The sequence below is a fragment of the Xenopus tropicalis genome, chromosome 3 (assembly GCF_000004195.4).
Source record: "Xenopus tropicalis strain Nigerian chromosome 3, UCB_Xtro_10.0, whole genome shotgun sequence".
Classification (NCBI taxonomy): domain Eukaryota; kingdom Metazoa; phylum Chordata; class Amphibia; order Anura; family Pipidae; genus Xenopus; species Xenopus tropicalis.
The window spans coordinates 104,027,195-104,054,988 of NC_030679.2; the positions used below are offsets into that span (position 1 = coordinate 104,027,195).

The 27,794-nt window shown below is 40.0% G+C and overlaps 1 protein-coding gene across 1 annotated transcript in view; it reads right to left on the bottom strand.

Moving 5' to 3' along the window:
* The window catches only part of shc4 (SHC (Src homology 2 domain containing) family member 4), a 54,170-nt gene extending 26,918 nt beyond the window's left edge, over nucleotides 1-27,252 (bottom strand). Inside the window, exons 1-2 of the mRNA XM_018092663.2 lie at nucleotides 26,096-27,252; nucleotides 6,905-6,975 (exon numbers count right to left, since the gene is read on the bottom strand). Of these exons, the coding sequence (XP_017948152.2) occupies nucleotides 6,905-6,975; nucleotides 26,096-26,653 (629 nt within the window). The 5' untranslated portion in view covers nucleotides 26,654-27,252. The remainder of the gene's footprint in view (nucleotides 1-6,904; nucleotides 6,976-26,095) is intronic.
* Between the last annotated feature and the right edge of the window lie 542 nt (nucleotides 27,253-27,794).

Below are 27,794 nucleotides of genomic sequence, written 5' to 3' on the forward strand. Positions count from 1 at the left end.
CCCTATTGTAGGGTGGTTTCTGATTGCAGACATCCTTCTGCATTTGGAATGAACACCTTTGCCTTCAGCCCTGCAGTGATCGATAATGTCTGCTGTGGCTAAGGAGGACCTTACAATTATTATTCAGCTAAAAATATTTAGAAATATTAAAGTTAGTTGATTATAATCTCACAGCACATTTCGTTTAATTATTAATTAATAAAAGGCATTGTGGGATACATATATAATGAGGGACTTGGATACGGCATGTCAGCTTACATATTTTGGCTAAAACAGTACTGCCAATCATTTCCCTTGTCCTTGTATGCAAATAATAGACATGCTGCTCAAACTAGTACGAAGTTTATTAACATTTGAGGGTCAACCCATGTGATAGTTGATTCGATTTTAGTGCAGTTTGCCCACACAGAAGACACAATTGCTTTCATTCAGTGGAGTTGCCAGTTACATAGTAACATAGTAACATAGTAAGTTGGGTTGAAAAAAGACATACGTCCATCAAGTTCAACCATAATGCCTATACCTAACCTGCCTAACTACAAGTTGATCCAGAGGAAGGCAAAAAACCCCATCTGAAGCCTCTCTAATTTGCCTCAGAGGGGAAAAAATTCCTTCCTGACTCCAAGATGGCAATCGGACCAGTCCCTGTATCAACTTGTACTAAGAGCTATCTCCCATAACCGTGTATTCCCTCACTTGCTAAGAATCCATCCAGCCCCTTCTTAAAGCTATATAATGTATCAGCCAGTACGACTGATTCGGGGAGGGAATTCCACAACTTCACAGCTCTCACTGTAAAAAATCCTTTCCGAATATTTAAATGGAACCTCCCTTCTTCTAAACGGAGTGGGTGCCCTCGTGTCCGTTGGAAGGACCTACTGGTAAATAAAACATTAGAGAGGTTATTATATGATCCCCTTATATATTTATACATAGTTATCATGTCACCTCTTAAGCGCCTCTTCTCCAGTGTAAACAGACCCAACTGGGCCAGTCTTTCTTCATAACCGAGACTTTCCATACCCTTTACCAGCTTAGTTGCCCTTCTCTGGACCCTCTCTAGCTCAATAATGTCCCGTTTGAGCACTGGAGACCAAAACTGAACAGCATATTCTAGATGGGGCCTTACCAGTGCTCTGTAAAGGGGAAGAATAACCCCCTCCTCCCGTGAATCTATACCCCTTTTAATACAGCTCAGAACCTTGTTTGCCCTTGCAGCTGCTGCCTGGCATTGCTTGCTACAGCCAAGTTTATTATCTACAAGGACTCCAAGATCCTTCTCCATTATGGATTTGCCTAGTGCAGTCCCATTAAGGTTATACGGGGCTTGCATATTTTTACATCCCAGGTGCATGACCTTACATTTATCCACATTAAATCTCATCTGCCACTTAGCTGCCCAGATTGCCAGTTGGTCAAGATCCTGCTGCAGGGATGTCACATCCTGGATAGAATTGACTGGTCTGCAGAGTTTTGTGTCATCTGCAAACACTGATACATTACTCATAATACCCTCCCCTAAGTCATTTATGAACAAATTAAACAAAAGTGGACCCAGTACAGAACCCTGAGGGACCCCACTGAGAACCTTACTCCAAGTAGAGAATGTGCCATTAACAACCACCCTCTGTACCCGATCCTGTAGCCAGTTTTCTATCCATGTGCAAACGACTTCACTAAGACCAATAGACCTTAGCTTAGAAAGCAGTCGTTTGTGGGGAACGGTATCAAATGCTTTGGCAAAATCCAAATAGATTATATCTACTGCATCCCCACTGTCCAGCTTCTTACTTACCTCATCATAAAAAGCAATTAAATTGGTCTGACATGACCTGTCCTTCATAAAGCCATGCTGATTACTGCTCATAATGCCATTCTCCACTACATAATTTTGAATGTGATCCCTTAACAAGCCTTCAAATAACTTGCCCACCACGGATGTCAAACTTACAGGCCTATAATTGCCAGGCTGAGATCTTATTCCCTTTTTAAATATGGGAGTGACATTCGCCTTCTTCCAATCACTAGGTACCATACCTGATGAAAGAGAGTCTGAGAATATCAGAAACAAGGGCCACTGCAATTCTGCCCCTAGCTCTCTCAGTACCCGAGGGTGTATTCCATCTGGCCCAGGTGCCTTGTTTACATTTATCGTGTGTAACCCTTTAAGCACCATATCCTGTGCCAACCACTGTGTAGTTGGAGCTGAGGCAACAGTGAAGCTATTGGGTGAGACTTGGCCCACTGGCTCCTCTACTGTATACACAGAAGAAAAGAACTGGTTAAGCACATCTGCCTTTTCTGTATCCGCTGTAACCATATTGTTATTATAACTCAATGGGGCCACACCCTCAACCTGCATCTTTTTACTATTAATATACTTAAAAAACTTTTTGGGGTTAGTCTTGGCCTCGGCCGCGATGCGCTCCTCATTTTCTATCTTTGCCTTCCGGATTGCTGTTTTACAACACTTGTTATAGTGTTTATATTCATTAAACGCAGCTACTGTCCCCTCTGACTTATATTTCTTAAAAGCTTTCCTTTTTTTCCCTATTAACTTCTTTACCTCAGAGTTAAGCCACATGGGGTGATTCTTAACACTTCTACTTTTTCTTATTAATGGAATGAATTGAGAACAGTAATGATTTAATATCATTTTAAATGACAACCATTTCTGCTCTGTATTTTTATCAGAAAACATAATGCCCCAATCTATGCCCTGAAGCGCTGCCCTTAAGGAGCTAAAATTTGCCTTCCTAAAATTCAGTGTCTTTGTTGCCCCCGTGTAAATTTGTTTCCTGCACCAAACATCAAATGAAATAACATTATGGTCACTATTACCCAGGGGTTCAACCACTTGCACATTTGCTATACGTTCTGGGTCATTAGAGATCACTAGATCTAGTATAGCATTGTTCCTGGTTGGCTCCTCAACAACCTGTGACATAAAGTTGTCGTGCAGCAAGTTTATAAACTTGTTCCCATTTACTGTCCTGGCAGTACTATTGCCCCAGTCAATATCAGGGTAATTAAAATCCCCCATTATTATCACTTGCCCCAAACTAGCAGCCTTTTCTATTTGCAACAGGAGCTGGGCCTCCTCCTCTTCGCTTACATTAGGGGGTCTATAGCATACCCCTACAATTAGCTTGGTAGATTCTTTACTATCTGTGAGAAGCTCAACCCATAAGGATTCAGCTCCCTCTGTTAACCCCATCACTTCCTCCTTAATATTTGCTTTTAAGTCGTGCTTAATGAACAGACACACTCCTCCTCCTTTTCTATTGCCCCTGTCCCTCCGAAACAATGTATACCCCCCAATATTAACAGCCCAGTCATGAGACTCATTCAACCAAGTTTCAGCAACACCAATCACATCATATTTCCGCTCCAACGCCAGTACCTCCAGCTCTCCCATTTTACCAGTCAGACTCCTTGCATTGGTAAACATACATTTAATACTGGTTCCGGCGTGAGAATGACGTGTAAACAACTTATGGGCCTCCCTGCCATTATCAGTATCCCGAAGCAAGTCTCCTCCCCCAATTTTCCTTACTATGCCCACTACCTCATCTATCCTGTCTACCACAGAATTTCCCGCTGCACCCTCCCCCCCCACTCCTAGTTTAAAATCTCCTCCAACCCTCTAGCCATCTTTTCCCCCAAAGCAGCTGCCCCATCATCATTGAGGTGCAGCCCATCCCTGGCAAAGAGCCTGTAGCCGATTGAGAAATCAGCCTACCCGATTGAGAAATCAGTTAACTTACTACTTGTGATTCCTGCACCTGTGATGCCAATGTAGGGGTATTGTGGACCCAAGTGTGGTGCAGAAGAGCCAGAAAGACCATGTTACCCCTCAATATATCCTTAAGTTGAGAAAACACAGGTACAGAATGTAAAAAAAGTTAAAGTGAATGTTTTATCATTGTGTTTGAGTTCCTGTTACAAACTTTATAACACAGCACAGGGTTAAGCAGCAATTGACACTCCATGGGGTATGTTAATGACACATCTTAAGAAAATAATGCAGTTACTTCATATTTCCTGAGATTTTCTTGTGCTTGTTATAGTTATGAAAAATCTTGAATGGGTTAAGAAATAGCATACAAAAACATTTCAAATAAAAAACTTGATAAACAAGTTGTTTAAATGCTTAAAGTACATTTCCTTTTAACTTCTAAGGCATCTAAATAGGTTTACAGTGGTCAAATTTGTTTTTGTTTTTAAATTGTTAAACAGTTGCAGTGAAATCCTCAGTTGCAGAATGAGTCCCCGCCCCCCCATAGGTCACTGCATCTCACAACATTGCCACAGTATATCAGCTGACAGGGGTGCAAGAAGGTTTATTTGGTGGTAACGGTTTCTTATCCCTAAACAAGTGGGATAAGTTTGGCTATTTAAAGAAGCCACCTTATATTATTATAGTAACTATAATAATAATTCTATAATAATATACCCCAGTTATATAGAGCACGCTGTCCCTTTCAATACAACCATGTGTATAGTGAAATGATCTTTTTACACAGTGTGCACTCCAGAAAATAAGTGTCAATTTCTCAGCCATAGCACGTGTGATCAGTCATGTATAAAACATGGTTTCCTTTTTAACTCAGTGTTTGCAGGTGTGCTGTTACAAAAAGTCAGTATGCAAAATGTGATTTATGAAATGTTTGGGTATATTTTTGAATAATCTGATATTTCATTTCCTGAAATCTTAATATGAGTAATCGACTTTTGCAGGGGTAATTAATAAGCAATTTTAAGATATTTTGGTAGAATAGGTCAACTTACCAAAGTTTTGGGGCCCTAAATTGAATTTGCTGTAAGACCTAGTTATGCCACTGGACTTTTGCACTGATTGTTTTTATAAGGGTAACAAATGTTAGGCACTCCTTAGTGATTGTAATCACTTACCTTATAATCCGGGCCAGTGCTGTTGTTAGCAGAAAACTGCACCAGCCCTGGGTTTATGCAACCGAGGGCATGCGCAGTAGAGTGGAAAAGCTGACTTTCTTGTTTATGTTCGATTTTTCACTCTACTTCACATGTGCAAGTGGCGCAAAGTCAAAAGAAGGAAGAGGATCACTTGGTCACAGGTACCCCAGGCACCAGCCTAGGATATCAGGTAAGTGATTACAATCACTGGGCGTTTCTTACATTTTGGCACCCCCCAGTGATTAGACCTTTCCTTCTCCATTAAAGAACAATTTAAAATAACTGGGGGGTGGGGGCTAATAATAGGCACCCCCAGTGTGTGCCATACTCTGCCTACCCTATGCTGCCTGTGTGTGCCATACCCTGGCTACCCTGTGCTGCCTGTGTGTGCCATACTCTGCCTGCCCTATACTGCCTGTGTGTGCCATACTCTGCCTGTCCTATGCTGCCTGTGTGTGCCATACTCTGCCTGCCCTATGCTGCCTGTGTGTGCCATACTCTTCCTGCCCTACCCTGCCTGTGTGTGCCATACTCTGCCTACCCTTTTCTGCCTGTGTGTGCCATACCCAGGCTACCCTGTGCTGCCTGTGTGTGCCATACTCAACCTGCCCTATGCTGCCTGTGTGTGCCATACTCTGCCTGCCCTATGCTGCCTGTGTGTGCCATACTCTGCTTGTCCCTATGTGTGTATATATAGGGCTGAGTTGTTAACATTTGAATCATTATATGCAATTTTTCAATTGCATTTTATGCAGCAACTGCATTTTTTTTCAAAATATAAAATTATTTGGCACCTAAAACCTTAAAAACATTTTTAATGCAACTACACAACACAATATTATAGCTGTGGAAAAAATACAAAAAAGTTGCTAAGAATACAACATTCTGTAGTATAATAAAAGTGAACAGCTCCTATAATTAATCTGCCCCTTTGTGTGTGTGTAACTTTTTCTCTTCTTGCCGTCAATAACATTGTTACCAACATAAGTGCAGGTGGGTTAATAGGCCCCTGATAGTGTGTATGAATATCATAGGGACCTTAGGGGACATTGGATATAACTGGTGTTGTTGCCCATAGCAACCAATCAGAAATTAGATTCAAACAGTCACTAACAATTTAGAAAACAAAAGCAAAGATCTGATTGGTTGCTATGGGCAACATCACAGGGGATATTTATCACCAGTATCTGTAAACACTGTTGTGAATGATGAATAAACTCTGTAAAGTGCTGCAGAATCGTTAGTCACTATATATATAAAGTATAATAATGATTACCGTATCCTATATATATATACACAGTTATGTCACAAATGAGTTTCCTGAAATAGAACTTTGAGTGCAACATCTTTAATTTATAAACCTATTTATTGTACAGTGCTGTTGGTGCGATATAAATACATGTTAATAATTAATAATAAATGACTTTAAATGTGGAAACAAAATTAGCTACACAGTTAAAGCTTCCATAGCAACCAAACAGCAGTTATCTTGCAGTTATCAGCAGTTATCTTGGTTAATCATTCTGCTGCAGATAGAATATTAAAAGAAAATATCTGATTGGCTGCTTAAGGATAGCATTAATATCGGTGGATGAAAAAATTAGCCTTTAAACAACCATCTTCATGGCAGGACTGAAACATAATTAACACAATTGTTCTAATCGATTTGCCTTTGCCCATGGCGATATACAGTAGTTCACTTCAGTCGTTGGTGCCATGGCATAACTCATAGTATTATATTGATGAAATGACCCCTAGTAATATAGCATTCAAATGGCTACTCTCTATCCAGTTTTTTAACTGCGCATCTCAAGTTTCTAACATACAGTATATTCATTGTTCACTGTGATACAGCGTGCAGCTCTCACTGCAACTTAGATGTATCAGTAGTAAGTAACTGATTTTATCTTATTGCACCAAAAAGCAGTGGTGGTCATTTAATTCAACCCAATGCATTTGAAAATGTTACCTTGTTACTTGTGTTCTTGTGCCAAAGTCTAGGGATCTCATTGACTGCAGCACTTCAATACAGCCCATATACTGCAAAACATGAAGCAGAGTGAGTTAGTACAGTCCTATTTTGTAGTGATAGCATATGTATGCTTTGGCTGCTGTTTTATACACTTTCTATTCACAGTGCACTTTAAATCTTTATCTTTAATCACTTTAGATATTTTGGGAAGGTAACACTCTGCCTCCTGTATAAGTTATGTTTTGCCCCCAGAATAACATACCTTTCTTTCTGCACTTAGCCTCATGTAGATTCTGTATCACAAGCAATTCAACTTCAGCTAATCTAGCCTGAACCTCCACCCCCTTTTCTTTGCTGAGCTCTCCTTCTCTCTCTGACTGGAAAGATGGGTGAAGAGGTGCCTACTGCACATGTCTGTTTGTGATACAGAGTCTGCATGAGACTTAATGGAGGGAGAAAGGTATGTTATTCTGGGACTATTTAGAGTAATTTAGAGAAAAAGAGAAAAAAGGTTTACTTATTCTTTAAGGGGTGATTCACCTTTAGATTAACTTTTAGTATGTTATAGAATATCCTATTGGTCTTTGTTTTCCAGTTTTTAAATGGGGGTCACTTTTCCCAGCAGCCAAAAAACTTTTGCTCTGTGAGCTTATGATTTTATTATTATTGTTAATTCATTATCTTTCTTTTTTTTCTGTCCCCCTACTATTCCAGTCTCCCATTAGGGCCGTGGCAGACGGGCGGGCGACTAATCTCCCCGAAATGCCATCCCTCCGGCTAGAATGTAAATCGTCGGTGGGATGGCATACACGGCATGGCAATTTGCCGAAATCGTCCAAGTTGCCTTTAGAGGAAACGTTGGCGATTTCGGTGCCGCATATGGCGTTTTGGGGAGATTAGTTGCCTGTGACAAGGGAGATTTGTCGCAGCGTGACTAATCTCCCCGTGTCATGGCCCTTAATCCCTGGTTGCTAAGGTAAACAAGACCCCAGCTGCTGAAATTCCAAACTAGAGAGCTACTAAAAGTTAATTTGAAGGTGAACAACTCCTTTCATGCACAGTATACATACATGAAGGGGTATATTTATCATGCTGTGTAAAAAGTGGAGCAAAACATCACGGGTGATATTGTTTATACCAGCCAATCAGATGCTTTGCTTTGATTTTCTAACTATTGAAATTGCTGAACCAGTTCACTCCACTTTTTACACAGCATGATAAATATATCCCTTATTGTACAGCGCTTTAAAATATGGGTTGTTAATAATAATAATAATAATAAAATGGAAATAGCACATAAGTAAGGCAGATATTCATAATTTGTTCACTGTAATATTTGTAATTTCGTTAACAAGGTATTTTCATTGTGGATATAATATAATATAAATTGCAAATACGCTTTCTGGATATTTATGGGCACAAAACATTATGCATTTATTTATACACCAGGGGTCTAAGGAGAGAGTGGTCACCTGAGGGCTGTTGTGTATTTAAAGCTGTGAGTAATTTATATTCATAATCACTTGGATAAGGGAGATGGTTCCAAAACATGTAAGTAGAACAATAAAAAGTCAACTGCACTATAAATACTATATTTTGTTCATTTTATTGTCAGTATTTAATTGTACTAAGCATTAATAAAACACATAGTATGTAATGATCACTAAAATGAACTTTATGCCAATATATATTATTTAATATTTTGCATGAGGGTACAGCTTACTACACTAGGGGCCAGGTTTATTCTTGCTCAAACTTTTAGGTGCCAACATTTGTCTTTGTTACCAAAGCTTGTTAAACTTTGCAACTTTCCTTTAGTAATAAATTAGCCATTTCATTTATTATATACCTTCACCATTATTGTACCAAAATAAATGATCCTGTGATTTTATTTCCCTTCTTTAAATTGAGTTAAACAGTAGTTTAATCTAGTTGGATCACGAGAAATTCTGCCATTAACTTTAAGAGTGTTGGAGAACTTTGCAAAAGATTGTGTTGTGCTGCACTGAATCCATTTCTGGCACACACAGAAATCAAATGATGTTCTCATGACTACGTCAGCATCTAATAGTCAGTGCATATTTTCCATTAACTTGTTTACAATTAAATCTTTTTTTTTTCAAGTTTGAAGGATGGATTTTTACATAATTTTGAGTGCCTTGATAGAAGTTATATACCTTTTGCTATTTTTTCCTTTTTAAATAATTGCATTTATTTGAAGAGATTTTTCTCAGACATGCCTCACCTAGGGTCAGACAGCTTAACTACTTGGCTAGAGGCCAAGCCAGGAGGGCGCCCTAGGCAACCCAGTCGGCCACCTGGCATCACATGGAGGGTGTTGTTGACAAGAACTGGTGGAAGGACAAGAACCCAGATTAAGGGTAGGCAGAAGAAGAGGTATGCGCCTAGCGCCTCCCCACCGTGGCATCCTAGGCAGGTGCCTCTTTTGCCTACTCCTAGCTCTGGCCCTGCAACCAATAGTTAATCACCAGAGGTTTCTCAAACTCCTTGGGTTAAAGCCCTCCTTTTGTCGTCTACAATTTGTTAAGTCTGCCCTTAGGTTATACAATGTAATATGGTTGCAAAATATCCACAACTATCTAAACATTATTGCAACAGTCTCCCTATAATAGTTTTACTAATGTAGGGACCCATAGGGTTAAGCTCCCTATGGCTTTACTTCCCTACTTTTCCTTATCTGTACTGTTATAGGGCAGACCCCTCTATACTCAGGTTACAGTTTCGTAAGCTATCCCTTACAGGTTTAGCTCATTTAACCACTCCCCTTGGCAGGCTATATAGTGTCTTGCACAAGGAAGTGTTTTCCTCTTTGGCTGCTGATCTGCTACCTGAAGCAGAGCTCCATCGAGCCTGGGTTCAGATCCGGCCCAGTAAGCCACTATCCTCATTCAGGGCCCCGTGAATGAGGAAAAGACAGTATAGCAGCATATTTTATAGCACCCTCTAGAAGTGGTGAGTTCAGACAGAATTATACAGAAAGAGCAGCCATTTGCTCCATCCAGGATAATAGCAAAGGAGTAGTCTTCCTAACAGGCATTACTGGCCTTAGATTAGGGACACAGAAGTGCTAGGGAAATAGGTTAGCAAATATGCCTTGCCCTAACCTCCAAAAGAGCATGGGACTATGCCGGTGAGCTTTCCTACCTATCACGCTGTTGTTGTTCTACCTGCCCAACCTCTTGATGAGAAGGGATACACAGGGGAGCATCATACTTCTGCTATTAATCCATTTTACATCAACTGTATAACTGCATACTGCATAACATCTATTAAGTGAGTATACTGAAATACCCTGATTACCTTTGTCTTGGACAAATAAAGTATTATCCAGTTCATTCATAAGAATCCTCTGGCGTCCATTTATCTCTATTGCACCACACTACTTCAACTAGTTGTAGTTCAACAACCCCTCAGCTCCATTATATACCTCCCACGTAGCGGAGGCCCACTCCTGTGCATTAAGGTCGCATGTAACACATGCTCTACAGCACGCTACTAGCCTGGGTTGGCCATATTATAGCCAAATAGGTGTTACACTAAGTATCCATGGCAGAAATTAAACAATCACCCCTATTGGTCCTTCAGATCAAGCCTTCACTCACTGCTTTAAAGGAGAAACAATATTGTGTCAATGAATTGTACTCAGCTAAATAAAGAAGGAATGTGCTTTAAATAGTAGTGTTGTGGGTTGATTTATTAAAAATCTCTACAAAAACCCCACTAGTCCCGCCCATCTGTGCCACTTCCTACTGTCAAATGAATATACATGATGTTAGTGCATCTCTAAGCAGGACATTCAGCCAACAACACCCATAAAAACATAGTCAATATGCTACTTATTTAATCCATGATGGAATGAACCTTTATTATTAATATGAGAGGGAAAAATTGAAGACGAAATAGCCTGAAAGCATAATTAAGTTTTCTCAAAACATTATTTGTTTAAAAAGATGAAGAAGATATGTGAAATGACATGCGGCTCATGGGAATCAATTTACTTCAGGTGCAAAGCATATTTCAGGAAAATGACTAGAACCAGGGGACACCAAAGGGTGAGATGAAGAAACACATTCTAATGTACGTGGTGGGAACTGCTATTGTAAGAAATGAATAGGACTCAAAATACAAAAAACTGTTTTAAAGGGCCAATAGCACTGGCACATTAATATTCTTTATTTTTCTTAAAATCCCAACTATTTTAATCCTACAGACATAAAGTGTGTTTTTGAGAAATTTTTGGAAGAAGAAATTTTGTTTATATTGTAATTTGCTTTAAGCTGTACTGTGTTCAGAACTATCGCTCAATCAACCCCCCCCCCCCCCCCCCCCCCCCGTCTGCTGTGTTTATTATACCCATGAAAAATACATATTCATGACCTGACCCAAAGGCCCAATCAGAAAATGTAGATATCACATTTTCAGATATTTTAAAGAAAATATGCTGTGCTCAAGACATTATTAAATATGTTTTGAAAGTGCTGACTAAACTAATGGTGTGTGTAAAAGCATCAAAGGCAATTACATTTCCTTGCCTTAATCACCCTTCAAAAAATTTTACAGAAAACAACTGAGCATTATTCTGAAAAGACGTCATGGGTCATCTGGTCCTTTTCTGCTGTCAAATAACATGTTTCTGTGTCTCTCTTTTATACAAATGGTGGACGATACCGACCGATTTTTTTGTCAGCTTCATGGAGAATCTAAGGGGTTAATAGTTATAAAGTTAATTTGGGTTGGAAAAATAAGCCGCTGTATTATTATTAGTCCTGGATATTTTGTTTTGTCTAGAAGACATCCAATCCCCTTTTAAAGTCATTATGGGGATTGACTATTTCTGGCAGGGCATCTCACAGCCTCGTTACTTTCCCAGTAAAGAGCACTCTGTCATTTTTAGGTAAAAATTCCCTTCCTTAAACAGATGGACACTTGTCCTTTCTATTCTGTGTAAAAAAATAAGCTGTCTGTTATGCCCACTAATGTATTCGTAACTGGGGATGTTCTTTTTTCCACCCCTTTATTTTAGAGCAGTGATCCCCAACCAGTGGCTCAGGGGCAACATGTTGCTCACCAACCCCTTGGATGTTGCTCTCAGTGCCCCCAAACCAGGTAGTTATTTTTGAATTCCTGACTTGGGGGCAAGTTTTGGTTGAATAATAACAAAATTTACTCCAAATAAAGTCCCCTGTAAGCTGATAGGGTGCATAGAGGCTGCCTAATAGCCAATCTTAGCCCTTATTTGGCGCCACCATGAACTTTAATGATGCTTGTGTTGCTTTCCAAGTCTTTTTACATTTGACTGTCGCTCACTAGTGAGAAAGGTTGGGGATCCCTGGATTAGAAGAACGGAGCTTCCATTTGAAGCAGCGTAGGTGGTTTTTCACGGTGAGGGCAGTGAGGTTGGGGAATGCCCTTCCTAGCAATGTTATAATGGCAGATTCTGTTAATGCCGATAAGTGGGGCCTGGATGAGTTCTTGAACAAGCATTGTATCCAAGGCTATTGTGATACTAATATCTACATTTTGTATTGAAGTTGGTATATATGGTTTATGTATGTGAGTGTATAGATAGGTCAGTATAGGTTTGTGTGTGCTGGGTTTTCTATGAAAAATCATGGCTGTGGTTATTATGTCCATGTTTTTTCTTAAATAATCTAGTGCTCAAGGGGAAAAAATGCACATTTTTAGTGGGTATCTTGGTATTGTGGTATCATGGTCAGGGGTGATGCCACTATACCAAGTAGCATGCCATTTTTTGTGCAACACTTATTAGGAAGCATTTCTTCATAGCATCATTATTTACAGACAACTTAAGCTTTGGATTTGTTTGAACACATTTAACACTCTACTTGCTTCAGCTTTGGACATAGAGGAATGCTTAACAAACAATGATCTATCACTGAGAACCATGCACAGGAATACATCTGCAAAACTGCATACAAACACATAAAAGAATAAGCCTTTGTATTGTGTTAGTTTGTCTAGTGATGTGAGAATATTATTGAACATAGTCTATAGAAAGAAACTCTCCCTCTTATTGGTGTAAAAAAAACGTGAGGCTCTCTCTAAATGAATCCAGGATTCGGTTACAGGATTCAGGTAAGATTTTACCTTTTTCAGCACAGTGTCGGACTGTGCCCTCAGGGGCCCACCAGAAAACCTTAGATCATAGTCCCACTCTCCAAACTATTTTTCCTCCTTTCCCCACCCAACCTCTTTATTCTCCTAGTCTCTTTTGTTTACATGCTAGCATCTATTCTTTCATAAATTTCTCCTCTTTGTTCCCATTCAGAAATAGGGAATGACCATGAAACAGGCCAAATGATCAGAAGGAGGGCCCACTGACACCTGGGCCCACCAGGAGTTTTCCTGGTATCCTGGTGGGCCAGTCCGGCACTGTTTCAGCAGGAAAATCACAGAACACAGAAGTTGAAAATCCTCCACCGTGCGCTTTGCCGCTGTGTATGCAAATTAGGATTCGGATTTGGTTCGGTATTCAGCTGAATCTTTTGCAAAGGATTCGGGATTGGGCTGGATCATAAAATAGTGGGATTGGTGCATCACTATAAACTAACTGCTGGGATAAAGATCAATATGAATGGAAACTAGCTCAGTTAGACTTCACCCTAGTGAAACAATACACACTGGGCTTTACTCTTACAACAAGAAGTACTTTATTATTACTATTAACTGTAACATTGTAATATATTGTATTTTTTTACATTACAATTTTTACATTACTTAATTTATTAGGATTCTGAATTGGTGTTGGTACATTTTTGCTGACTCTGACTCCAGGTACCAAAAATTGCTTTTGACTGTAGCTCTACAGCTCTGAATTTGAACTGTTTAAGCTGCAGAGGTGGCGTTATCCTTTGCTCAGTAGAACAGTCTCTGTTGCACATGTAGCTTATATTAGTCTTCCTGTCTGTTGGGTCTTTGCCCCACACATGCCCCAACATCATTGTTTTTTTTATAAGATTTTATTTTGCATAAGAGGGGCCACAAGCCAACCTCTGAGACTTCTGAAAGGTTTGTACATGGGAGGCCTGTACAACTGTGACCATAGCAGGTGTGGTAGGATAGCAAGAAGAGATTCCTTCGAAGGGAGGTTTAGACAGGGCTTTGAAGGAGCCCACTGTAGCAACTTTTAGGACTGCTGCTGGGTTCTGTTATCTGGGATCTGAATTAGAGACCAGCTATCAGTGAGCGTATGCTAGCTGGGCAGCATAAAAGTAAAGTTTAATTTTGGGTAGGGCTAGGCCCTCTCTGGACAAAGGGGCTTGCAGTATCTTAATGTTCAGGTGTGGGTGCCTCTCCCACCCACAAAAATCCCCTGACTATTTTATCCACCCCGCTGAACCATTGAGCCTGGGGGATTATAGGAGAATTATGTAAAACATAGAAACTTGGAAAGGAAAATCATTTTAAAAATATTAATTCTGCCAGGGAGGGATAGGTCTCGCCATATACAGATTTTACTAGTCAGTGCCTGCACCACAGGGTTAAAGTTTGCTTGTTAGTATCTATCTGGATCCATATAGACCGTTATGCCAAGGTATGCCAATGAAGACATGACCTGTAGTCATGATATACAGTCCGGGGGACAGACGGTACTCAGGGGGAGGGGGTCAATAGGGAAAATAATCAATTTAGAATGATTAATGTTAAGTCCAGAGTAGGAATGCACCGAATCCAGGATTCAGTCAAGATTCTAACATTTTCGGCAGGATTTGGATTCAGCTGGATCCACCCTCCTGGCCAACCAAATCTGATTCCTAAAAAGCATGTGACTTTGTCACATAAACACGGAAGTTGAAAATTTTACTAGTAAAGTTCCTAGTCCAGAGCACTGACCAGATTTGAAGACCACTTTTAGGAGACTGTCTAAGGCCTGGCGTGGCTTTGCTAAATACAACAAAATATCATTGGCAGAGTGAAGTGTGCTGGTTGTATTGTGGGGCAAGGATGGCAGAGGATTAGTTAAAGAACCCCAGGTTTTTTATTAAAGTGCTCCTGCCATTGCAGTGTCACTGGCATATACAGTTTATAGTGGCACTAAAGGCAGACTAGCTGTTAGTTTAGACACATTCAATTAGTGCCAGGAAGCTGTTCAATGCCATACTGTGTTACTGACTCATTCCTGTAAAAATGTGGGATGTGTCAGTATCACTTTAACAAGCAAAATGATGCAGAATTTTCACTGAGCAGAATAACCTCTGCCCTTATGTACTGAACATTTACAGATAAATACTTAATGCTTACTGTACAGTGTGTAGGTCAGCCTTGCACACACAAACACTAAACAACAATAAAGGGTTCAGATATGTGGTTTCAATATTCATTATGAAATTGCTTAGTTGTTAATGCCTTCCTATTAAATGGTTAAAAAATTATAAAAGTTTTAAAACATATCTACTTATAAGTAGGATTGATCTTTATCACGTTTGACTCCTTTAATACCGAACTACAATACATCTGTCACAGGGCTGGCATTAGGGTGGTGTAAGCATGGGTGCTGCCTACGGTCCAACTCTTTATGGGACCCCACAGATCTGCAATTCTGCAGAGGGGAAGCAAAGGCTTGTTTGGTGCATCATAGTTTATTATGTTACAGTGTTTTACCCAGAGCCCTTCCATACACAAGCAATGCGACAAATAGAAATAACAAGGGAATTGGGTCAGAGTGCCCTTGCCCAGGGTCAGGCTGGGACCCTAGGGGCCCACCACAAAAACTTTAGACCATAGTCCCACTCTCCAAACTATTTTTCCTCCTTTCCTTACCCAACCTCTTTATTCTCCTAGTCTGTTTAATTACATGCTAGCATCTATTCTTTCATCTATTTCTCCTCTTTGTTCCCATTCAGAAATAGGCAATGACCATGAAGCAGGCCAAATGGTCAGGGGCCAGAGTTATCCTGGTATCCTGGCAAGCCAGTCCGACGCTGCCCTTGCCCTACAAATTCATATTAACAGACCAGCAAATTAAAATAAAAACTCCTCTTCTAGTTTTCATTTTATAGTCTGTGTACAACCAATGGACAGAGGTTATTTAGCACAGAAACATTCCATACCCTGATATTTTATTCATAAAACTCGGCCATATTGTTTTCTTATTGTTTGCAGAGAATATTAAATGCTGCACAGCAGTTCAGGGAATGCTACTAATCAGCAGTGCAGAGTCAACATTAGAGTATGTGTATAAAATACAGTTTAGATATTGGTGCAAGGGCTGTGCAACACCACTGTGTAATGGAGAAAGTAAAAAGTCACAAAAATACTAATAAAGGCACCTACCTGTTGGAGCAAATCAAGCTGTTTGTAGCTGTTACTACAAACTGTGCTTTTATCTGTCAGCTAAAAGTGTTTATGCTGTATACAAAGCAATGTATTGTACAAAAGGATCAAACATGCGACTCTTCCTCTTCCCATTAGATTAACTCATTTTATTGTGTGCTCTGGTTTCAACCTCAGCTACAGTATGTGCCAAACAAGCCAACAACCCCACAACCTCTCCAGATATTTGTACATATTAATGGAACTGCACAAAAAGTTAAGTTTTGAAGTAACAGAAAATGTTTTTTTCTGCCAAGCTTCTTTTTATAATTAACAGATGTACAATCATTTTCTAGTTGTGTTTTTAAGGACAGTTATGGGAAAGACATTTAAAGAGACAATATACCGTACATTTAGCAGCAAAAGCATACACACAAAGACAATGGGGGTCACTTATCAACACTGGGCAAATTTTCCTGTAGGCAGTAACCAATGGCAACCAATCAAATTGTTGCATTCATTGTTATACCTGCTTATGGGTTATTGCTCATGGGCAAATTTGCCCAGTGTTGATAAATGAGCCACAATAAGTTCTCTCATTATACAGCACTTCTCAAGTACAATGTATTTACATTACTAAAGACATGTTGAGAAAGGTCATACTTGATCCACTTGTTTGGCAAATTCACCAAACGAGCAGATATTCACACAATTTAGCCACTCATGGGGTCAGTTTGGGCCGATCTGATTGTTGGCCCATGTCACTGCTCTGTACAAGACTGCTCATTGGCTGCTATGGGTTACAGGTCTGTGAGTGTGGAAAATGAAAAATGAAGAAAACAGCAGCACTCCGGTTGTTTTGAAAAATGTGAATCTTTACTAAGTGCCAAAGGCAACGTTTTGGGCTTCACTCCAGCCCTTTATCAATAGGTCTGTGAGTGTGGATTACCCTGCATGCACTAGTATTATCATTAGAATATGCAGAGCTCAAACCATTATTGCATTTCAATTTAAAATATATGTAACACATTTTTTTTCATTAAAGGAGAAAGAAAGGTAAAAACTAAGTAAGCTTTATCAGAAAGGTCTATGTAAATAAGCCATAAGCACTCACAGAAATGCTGCACTGACTTCTCTGTCAAAAGATTTCTTGTGTCTGTAATTCCTGTGCCAGAGACACGCAGCTTTCTGTTCTCTGCTCTTTCCTGCTCCCCCCTCCCTCAAGAATGCTAAGAACTCACTCTCCCTCCTTAGGAGTGTGGATCAGAGCCAATCAGCAGGAATCTTCCTCAAAGTCTTACAAACTGAGCATGTACAACGGTCTTGCTCTTGGTGCAGGAGCGAGGCATTATGGGAACTTTCTTTACACAGCTCAGTGTTTTTACTTCCTATGAGGCTTCTGATCACAGGAGAAATATGGGGAGACCTAAGGGCACTATTGAGATAACTGAAGGTATGCCTGCAGCTTGAGATTAACTCTTTATTAGCCTTTCCTTCTCCTTTAATGTCTCTTCTTATTCATCTCCATATGTTCCCATAAATGTCCGTAGAGTTTTCATGTGATAAACCATGGGATACATGTTTCTCATTGAGTTAAATCTGGCCCATTGTGTTAAAAGATATAGTATTGCACCTGAAGAAGGGGACACCCCCTGAAAGCTTGTGCTGTTTGTTCATTTCTGCAAATAAATGATTTAAAGGAATTGCCGACACACTGGAGTGCTTCTTCCCCTTTGCAAAGATATATGGAAAAAAGGCTTGGGAGCGGCTGTGGAAGTTAAGCACCCTTTGAGAACATGTATGTAAGTGGTGTGCTGAAGATTTTTCTTTATGTCCATTGTGTTAAAAGACATATCTTTCCACTGCTTTATGTATATTAAGTGTTATTTTTTGTGAAAAAGTACTTTTTCTGACAAGCAGTACTTGGGAATTATGCCTAAATCACCGAGGTGTAATATTCTTAGAATAACAAGAGTGGTTTCTGGCAGTTCTGGTTGGTGTTGCTTGAGATTTCTATGTGCAGGAATGGGTGACGGAAACAACCCAGTAGGTGCTTGCTTGGGGGCCCTAGTGGACCCCTGTGTGGTTTTTGATTGATGCTCACTTTCAAAATCTGTGTTCATACCAAATAACCTTTACTAAGATTTGCATTAGTGCAGGTAGGTAGAAAGGTTTTGTTTTGGGCCTAGTTAGGCTGCTGCTGCATGCAAGTCCCACAAATTCCAAGGGGTTTATCTACGATTCTGTGCTAATGTGTGGGGAAGCAGGAGAAGCACAGCCGGCACTACAGTTCATTATGGATTCCCAGCACGTAAGCTGCAGAGCCGCTCTTAGCCAGGATCTCTGGTCTGTCATTGATAAAATGATATATTCAGAAGAGTAGGTGAGTCATGCTCTGAAATCATATGATGATGACTAAGTGCTCACTTGCATCTTTGGCCTGTGCGTGGGATGCTACTCTCAACCCAGATGAAAAAAAAAATCAATATCAGAATTACCCAGAAGAGAATAGGGTTGCAGTTATCTTTTATTTACAGCGCAAGCCTTTTGTGAAGACAGGCCTGACTGCATCGCCTTTTAACTGTTGCTGTGCCACACTCATAGCAAACAGGGAAGCAGGGTGATCTTACTCAGGCAGCTTTGTGTAGGAAGCAAACAGCTCCATGATTTCCTGAGATATAATGACAGGACTGGCCACTGGTGAGTGACCAGCAGGTTGGAGCCTGTGCCGAGTAACCCCAGAAACACCCTTTAATGGCTGGATAGTAAGCGAAGGAAAAGTGAGGTGAAGCAAACAGATTTGATGGAAGTAACAAAACCGATTAAAAGCAGAACAAAATAAGAGTCAAGATACAGGCCTGTGATGAGGCAAAGGTAAACAGAGTCCGTAAACAGGCAAGGTGGTCAGTGCTGGCAGAAGACTGGCAGGGTCCGAAAGGCAGGCTGAGGTCAGTGGCAGGCAGCAGGCAAAAAAGGTTGAATAAACAGGCCAGAGGTCAAACCAGGGAATCTACAGAATACAGGTACCAGGTGGGGACTGAAAAATGGAGCAAAGAACCAGGCAGGGCACTCAGAAATCAGGGGTCAGGAATCACAGATAACAGGCTCAGGAACAACAATGATCAAGCACTCTGTGTTGTAAGGAGCCAGTTTATAAAGCCTCTTAATTGCCTGATCATTACCATCTGTAGTTAACAAGATGGGTGGTGACAAGAGGGAAGTACAGTAGGTAGAGAAGCTAAATGCAGGGTCAGACTGGGGGGTGCAGGGCCCACCGGGACTCCCACCCCAGGGGCCCTGCAGGTGCCCCCCCAGCCACATCCCCCACCCAACGTCCTCCCCAGGGACTGGTGGGATTGCCATCTTGGAGCCAGGAAAAAAATATTCCCCTCTGCGGCAAATTAGAGAGGGATCAGATGGGGTTTTTTGCCTTCCTCTGGATCAACTAGCGTTATATATACGCATTAAGGCTGAACTTGAAATGTCATCTTTTTATTAGTGTTTTGAAGCCATTATGGCATGGCTACATTATGTTTACATCTCTGTTAAAATAGATAGTAAAGTAGGTTGATTTATTCTGAGAACAATTTATTTTCCACATATTTGCATTTCTAGAGAGGGTGGTATCCAGAGCTGGGTCAGGGAGCTTTGTTACCCAAGGCAATGGAAGCAATCAATGCCCCTCCCCCCACCATTGTTATTACTAAGTCATTATCCACTGTCAGACAGTTACAGATCAACTTAAAGAGATTCTGTCATGATTTTTATGGTGTACTTTTTATTTCTAAATGATACTGTTTACATAGCAAATAATTCACTCTACCATTAAAAACTTTATTCTTCAACCAACAAATGTATTTTTTAAGTTGTAATATTGGTGTGTAGGCAGCCATCTCAGTGCATTGAGTCTGAGCTTTCAGGTTAAACACTGTCCCTAGTGGTCATGTACAGCTTAAGGTGGCCATACGCAGTAAGATTCAATATCCTCACCTATGGGAGGGCGATATCGGTCTGATTCAGTCATTTGGCTGAGTAGATGAGGTCCCTGATCCAATGGAAAAATCAAACCTGCCGATTTCAGGCTAGATGTCAGTAGGGGAGGCCCGTTGTTCATGCCCATACAAAGGACTGGTATTGGCAGCTAGAATAGGCCTGTGTATGGTCACCTTTACAGAAAAAGATCATTGTTATATACAATGGGCCTTTCCTGTTGCAATCTATTGAGAAAACCTCAGTAAGAATTACAGAGCAACATAAATGTACCTAAGCACAATTCAATTCAGGAGCTTCAATTTACTAGGCTTCCAGTTCATGCCCTGAATTCCTATAAAACCAAAGACATGTAAATATATCTGTATTGTGTGGGGGGTTTACCCAGTTTATTGGGATAAGCAGATGGGTGCAATGCATTTATAGTGGACTGTTGCCTTCATCATTGGCTGTAGACCACCCTGAAATGTTACATTGCACCCAATAAATTGAGTAAATCCTCCAATAATAATCTAATACTACAGTTCTTAAGTGATGCTACTAAGCTATACCCTTATACATCCCTATAGACTTGCATTAAAGTCAAACCCAATTTAAATTTATACAATTTAAGTACAGAAATAGCCAAAGTTTAACACGATTGTTTGGATTTTATATACTGGTGTAGATGGACATTAATGAGATATAGGTTCGGGTAAAGGAGGCATGCCACAGATTTTCCAGGATAAAGTAAGGGTTAGAGGCTGTCAAAACTGACCTAAATGCACATGGAACCTTTTTATTTTTATGTTTCTGACCCTTCTACTTTGTGAAGATCTTCCGGGCTCACTAATGTACATCCCACTTGCCAGTTAGTATTCCTTGGTACCTTAAAAATTCACTGCAGTTTCATCAAGCGACCTTACATTATATGGTTCCTCTAATCATATGTTTTGGAAATGGATTAAACAATTTAACTCACTTATCACATTTGTGGAGTGCAAGGACTGCATGGAGCGCCTCTGCGCCTATTGAAGGCAAAGCACTTCAGGAAGTCTGAATCACTGATGAGATTGGGCCACACATGACTCACTGAAGTTAAATCCATTTCCTCTGAGACGAGTCTGTTTTTTTTATGCCAGCGGTATAGATTAAGCGCTAGAAAAATCTGTATTCACACAACTCCCTCATGACTCATGTTTGGTCCGACCTCCATGGAAATTGATATCACACATAACAGACATGTATTGAACCCTAAAATGATTTTATTATTTAGGACAAGTAATTAGTCCATCATAGAATGTATGTGGGGATGATGCCTATACTTTTATAATACAGTATGTTCCCCTCTTCTTTTTGTTCATCCTTCCAGATTTGTATGGTAAAAAAATCTGATATTTTATTCTCTCTAAAAGTCAAGTAATGACCAGTAGCACCTATGTAGCTGTGGTCAGGGCAAGATCAGCAGATGAAAATCTGCATTAGAGTGATCTGGGGTCTTCTTGGAATCCTGCTCTGAAGCAGAATGTGCCATTCTTCATCCAGCCTTTAATGAGGTAGGACTCTTCCAGTCTTGAGTGACAGGGATTCAAAATAGACCCTGGCATTGCTACATACATGTTTGTACTTAGAGGTCTCAAACATCTCCCACCAGCCCACTAAATAGCAACTGTCTATAGCATCTTACAGCAGCCCCTCTGGCAATTTCCAGAATATACTGTTTGTCAATACTGTAACGTCCTTCCTGCAGGCCGTCAGCAATAGCAATACACAGCGCAAGATATTAGATATAATGGGTTATGCAAAGTGCTAACCTCTAGTTTTGTTCTGGTTTATAATGTTTCAGCCGGCTTTTCCCCTCTCTTACACCATGACTGCTTCTGGCTGCAATTCTGTGCCCAAATGGTTTATTATTTAGTCAGTATCATTTTCTCATAATGTAAATTGTGTACAGTAGAAAATAGGATCTGTGTAGTTAGAGGTAATATGTAAAATATCAATGATTTCAGTGACAAAATATAAGAATTGTATCTGTATTGTATCTGGTGATCATTTGCACAGATTTCTAGATGTAACAGCAAGTAATTAGTTTGCTTCCAATATTCTAAAATGCTGTAGTAAAAACAAACAGCTAGATTTGTTGCTCGCTGTGTACTGTTAGGTGAGTGCCTAACTACTGTAACTTGCAAGGTACAATTAAAATCCATACTGCGCTGGCTTCAACAAGATCCAGTCAGATTTCTATAGGATTCATATGGGACCATCACAACTGACATCCAGTGCCTTTATACAGACCAGGAATTTTGTCACACTTCAATGAGTTTTCTTGCCATTTATATTCACCATATAAAATTTTCTCTGTGTAACCCTAGCCTTAGGAGAAAGAAATGTTTTTGAGAAGCAGGCATCTGCAGAACACGAAGTTGTGCTGTTGTCTCCTATGATATGGCTGTTATGAAGACAGCAGGATATTACTCTGGAAGGGCATCATTTACGAGGGCAAAAGGTAACTGTTTCCGCTCAAACAACATCTTATCTGCAAATGCGTCCGAAAACAAACTATGCTTTGCTTGCAAAACTTTATCCCTTAACAAAAATGTACAAGTAGCAACCATTCAGATCTCTGCTTTCATTTTCTAATTTGTATTAGACTGATCATGATTCTTCTTGGCAGCTGCACCGGTGTTTTGTAGCATATGATAGTAAATGAGTGCTCTCATTTGTTGGCCCTAGATGTAACTATGGCAGACCTACTGTACTTGACTAAACAGGTACATGTATTGCAATCATATATAATTTATACACCCTTATTCACTTTGTCATTGATTGAGAAACAGGTCACTCTAGCTTGATTCTGTTTTGAGAGGTTCATTCTATGAAAATGAATTGACTGGCAAGCTAGTGAGCCTCTATAATATCAAACCATACAATTGTGCCTGCATGTCCTTGCCATGGGCTGTTGCTCACTTCTTATAAGGGCTATTTTTAAGCCCAGTCTTTCCTTTCATATCAGGTACACTGGCCTGCTGCTGGCTGAAAGCTGAAATATTCAAAGAAAAGGGGTCTCTTGGCCATTGGCTAAAGGCTTTGGTCCCAACTAGAGAAAACAATTACTGTACGTAAATAAAAAATGTCCCACCCATGTCTAAGGCCTTCCAGCTGATATAACCCACACCAATGTAAGCACAACAGGTATTATATTTATATAGCATAAGTGCAGGTCCAAAGGCAGTTATTGTTATTTAACGCCTTGTGAGGATAAACATGTTCATTGCAGTTAAACAATCGACTGCAGTTACTTGATATTGTATATATGAAAAACCCAAAAGGAGCCATATCTCGTAATCTCGGGAGGTAATGAGGGAATAGCAGCAAAAGTTTGGTTGCTATAGGTTTGTAGATGGACATCATTTTGCCGACGTTACTGCAAAAATTCCATGGCAGTGGCTTAACTACCTATCAGCAGACTCTGTGAGCCAGGTACAGGGGGCCGGGTAACAACCTGTATCCCACCAACATCCTGCCTCCTAAGAACAAGAGAAGGCAGGACCCAAATATTTTTTGCAGAGGGTCCTGGGAATGTCAGGTTATATGTGTCATATTGTTTAGTATTAGCAGAATATACAACAAAATGGGGATCCATTGTTACTCATGTAGTAAAATTAACAAGCCTGTTTGAGGGTTTTGTCCTATTATATATTATCATAGATCATTATAAAAGCAATTAAGCAACTGACTGCCCTGTACTGAAACATGGGGGCCACTATGAGCAAGGAAGGCAGTGGTGCTTGAATACTGAGGTTGACATCTGGGTATTATATAAATCATTTTTTTTTTTAAAACAAAAGTTGCCTATAAAATTGACCTTTCCCCTGGGCCTTTAAGATAACAAAGCCCTCAGTAGTGCTTATTAATAACTGTTAGCACAGGCATTGGATTAGACAGGGACTGATATTGATTTTCCTTATGTACGGAACCCTACTCCTGGGTAATAGCTACATGAAAGCTTCTGTGTTGCTGAAATACACTTCATTAAAGAGCTTCCTTTTTTTCAGCTGAACAGGCCATGTACAATAAAGTGGGTCGTTCTAAAATTAGAAGTAGTTAGTTATAAATGTATTATTACTGAGTAACCTGGCAAATCTATGGCAAGAAAACATGCACATGCCAAATAAACCTTCTGTGGGGCTTATTTATAGAAAACAGGAGCCGTTAGTTCAAGACTCTTAGAAATATATAATGCTATTTCCCCTTATTTGTATTTTATAGTGAAAATAATGACATAACTAAGCCTAGTATAGAAGGGAAAACCTTAGAGCGTTTTAATTGCAGAACTGGCAGAAATGCCTCTAAAAGCAGGGGATCCAGGTGCTGTTTAACTACAACTTACAGCAGGATCCTGAAGCTGTTGGAAGACTTGGGATTGTAGAACTGAATATTCATCAGTTGGCTATAGAGTTAAAAATGTCAGCTTTTTTAGTCAGTATTTGTATAAACCTTTCCATTATAAATCTCAGTGAAATATGTTGGCTTGTTTATAATAATAATAATAATTAGGGATGCAACAAACCCAGTTTTTTCGGTTAAGGGAGGAAGGGTCAAATGTCGCCACGCACTGTGTTCATGCGGTGACATTTAGCCCTTCCAAATCATAATTAGGATTCGGGTTTTGGTTCAGCCAGGACCAGTGATTCGGCCAAATCCGAACCCTGCCAAAAAAGGACGAATCCTGGGTTCGGTGCATCCCTAATAATAATAATAATAAAGCATGTTATGGCCTTTTTTTTCTCAGAAATGATGGTTCAGATATTCAGATAAAAATAATACTTTCCTCCATATATAAGTAGGGATGCACCCTGACCAATTCCATAATTTTAGGATTCAGATGAATATCAAATGCTGACAACCAAATCTTTATTTTTATATTAAACTTTGTACAAAATTCCCCCAAAAAATCATATTTTCACAATCAGTTGTCCAATTCTCTAAATTCTTCAGTTGTCCAAGTCACATAAAACTAGGGGTTCAGATAAGGTTTGGCCAGGCACTGAGAAAGTGATGAGATTTGGACAAACCTTGAACTGAATCCTGATTTCACTGCAGCCCTCTACGTAAGTCAGTTAATGCTTTGTAGCGCAAACAGGCAAACAGATTATACACACTGTATATACTGTAAATGAAATATAAACACAAAGGAACATTCAAGGTCATTTAGAAGCAGCTGCTCAAGGCACAATGCACGGAGTGTTTAGCAATTTACAGCATCAGCATCACTTGTTAGGGCATTTCCTATCATATGGAATTCTAGGTCAAGGGTACCAGCCAGCATATATAGCTATATAGATAGATAATGTGAACGTACACAACACATCGCAGATCAAGTCAGTCTGTACCGGCTGTACCATTGCCCATTTTACTTAGGGCATTGCTTTAGCAATTTATGAGCTATTTACTCGTATAAATACAGTTGCTACAGAAAACAATGTGTAATTTAAATGTAAATGGTACCTCATTTATGTCCTATCAAAATAGAGAATGAGACCATAAGGTGCTTCTCTGCTAATCTGCCTGTAAGCAAGTGTATGGAAGATACCATACTGCTTTCTGCTGAGCTGAGGCATTTCTAGAATTTTATAAAGGTTCTCTTCTTTTTGTACGGAATGCATCAGGGGTCAGGTAATAGCTGATTTATACATATAAGTTAAACTGTGCATGGGCAGACTATTCTGTGCATTAATAAGCTAGCACTGCATTGTCTATCTAAAGGAAAGAAACTGAAAGATTAACCTCATAGACGGACAAACAGGGCAACTTCTCTCTGAACATTTTTAGTGCACAAATTCACATAAGGTCAGTGCAGTAGACACTGATAAATGCCAAATATAGAAAGAGAGGTGCAAAGTGTATATGATAGAGAGTACTCACTCGGACACAGTAAGAAGGGCCCATTCTCACACTGCTGGGACTTATGTGCGGAGAGGAACTGAGCACTGACTTTTCGGTGTCTAACTGAATGCACTCATCTTGGGGCTTTGCAGTCACATCCGCATCCTGCTTTAGATGAGATGCACATAAGTAGCTGTTGAAAGTAAGTTCTGCAGAAGGTGGGCTGCTCGGAGCAACGTGGCTTTCTGTCAGTTTCACTCTTGGCACCTCTTTAGTCCCCAGGGAGAAATGCTTTAAGCCAAGCAGGCTTCCTGCACCAGATAGCTTGAAATGGGACATTTTTGGTATCAAAGAGCATAATGTGTTTGAAGTGTTTTGTGTCACAAGGGTAATATTTTCAATGGATAAGGAAGGTGTAGCCATTGCAGGGGAGTTGGTAGAGCCTTTGCCATTTAAATGCCCACTCTGGGCACTTTCTTCTGTGGTGCTTAAGGACTCATCCCTGAAGCGACTGTATTTTGTTCGCTGAAGCATTACTGGGTGTCGTAGAAGCTTTCCATGCAAACTGTGTTCCTTCTGTCTGCTATGTTCTCTCATAGCCTATATAAAACCAGGGCCTTGTTCAGTTCTCCTTCACTGTGGGTCTGGCTAGTTGAAAAGTTAAATAGTTGAACACAAGATTAATGGCACTGCCAGGAAAGACATCCATAATAGCAAGCATATAATTATTGTTTTAAAATAATGTTACCAAAAAATCTTTGTATTGTTGAAAATCAATCATTGCTGACACCAAGTCATTAACTAATATTTATCCAATGGCATAGTAATAGCAGGATAAAAAGCTCTGTATTTTGGTTGCTATTAGTCATGTGCAAGTTTTCATTTATTCCTTAAAGCTTCCGATATTTCTTGCAGAAAATTCAGCTGTATGAATGGGAGAAACCCCCTTTAAATTCCAGGCTTGATTGATGAGTAAAGATATAAAGCAGCAGAAGTATCAGGGTATTCCTTCAAATATAGCATAGGAATCCAAAAATCCACAGCTGAATCCTCTCTCTGGCTGCCATCCTTCATCTTCTGAATGAGCCAGGGCACAGTGGGGGCATTCTGTACTTGAGGATTTTGGGGGCGTTGCAAATTTTCCATGAATGAACTCTTCTGAATGAATCGCTGCCTATGTCTGCATGCTGTAAATTCTGTGAATGAAGCTGAGAATGGATGTAATCGACTCGCAATCCCCAGGGTGTTCTGCAGCCGTCCAATAGGAGAGAAGCAGAGTGACTCATGCATCACAATAACACTAAGCTGCTAGCTACAGCTTGCTTCTTGTAACAGCACAGTGTGGGTTCATATACTGTGTGTCTGTTTGATTGTAAGCCTTCTAGCCCAGGCCTTGTTCCCTAAAACTCACTATTTGTAATCTTTACATTAATAGGATAATCTATTATTGTCAGCGTTCCTAAGGCAGATACATTCTACATCTATAATAGGATTCAGGACACCCAGCTGGTAAGCAATATACATATATGCATGAGTTTATACCTTACGTACTCACATCTATATTTATACCCACAAGAGAGGAGACACAGCAGCTTTCTCCGGAATAGGGAGTGAGCTACACAGAGGATGAAATAGGTCAGCATTCAGGACTTTACGCATTGCCTTTACCTAAAGCCCACAGTGGCCCTACCATGACTAACTGCCATTGTTACCTGCATCACACCTTTATTCAGAATCC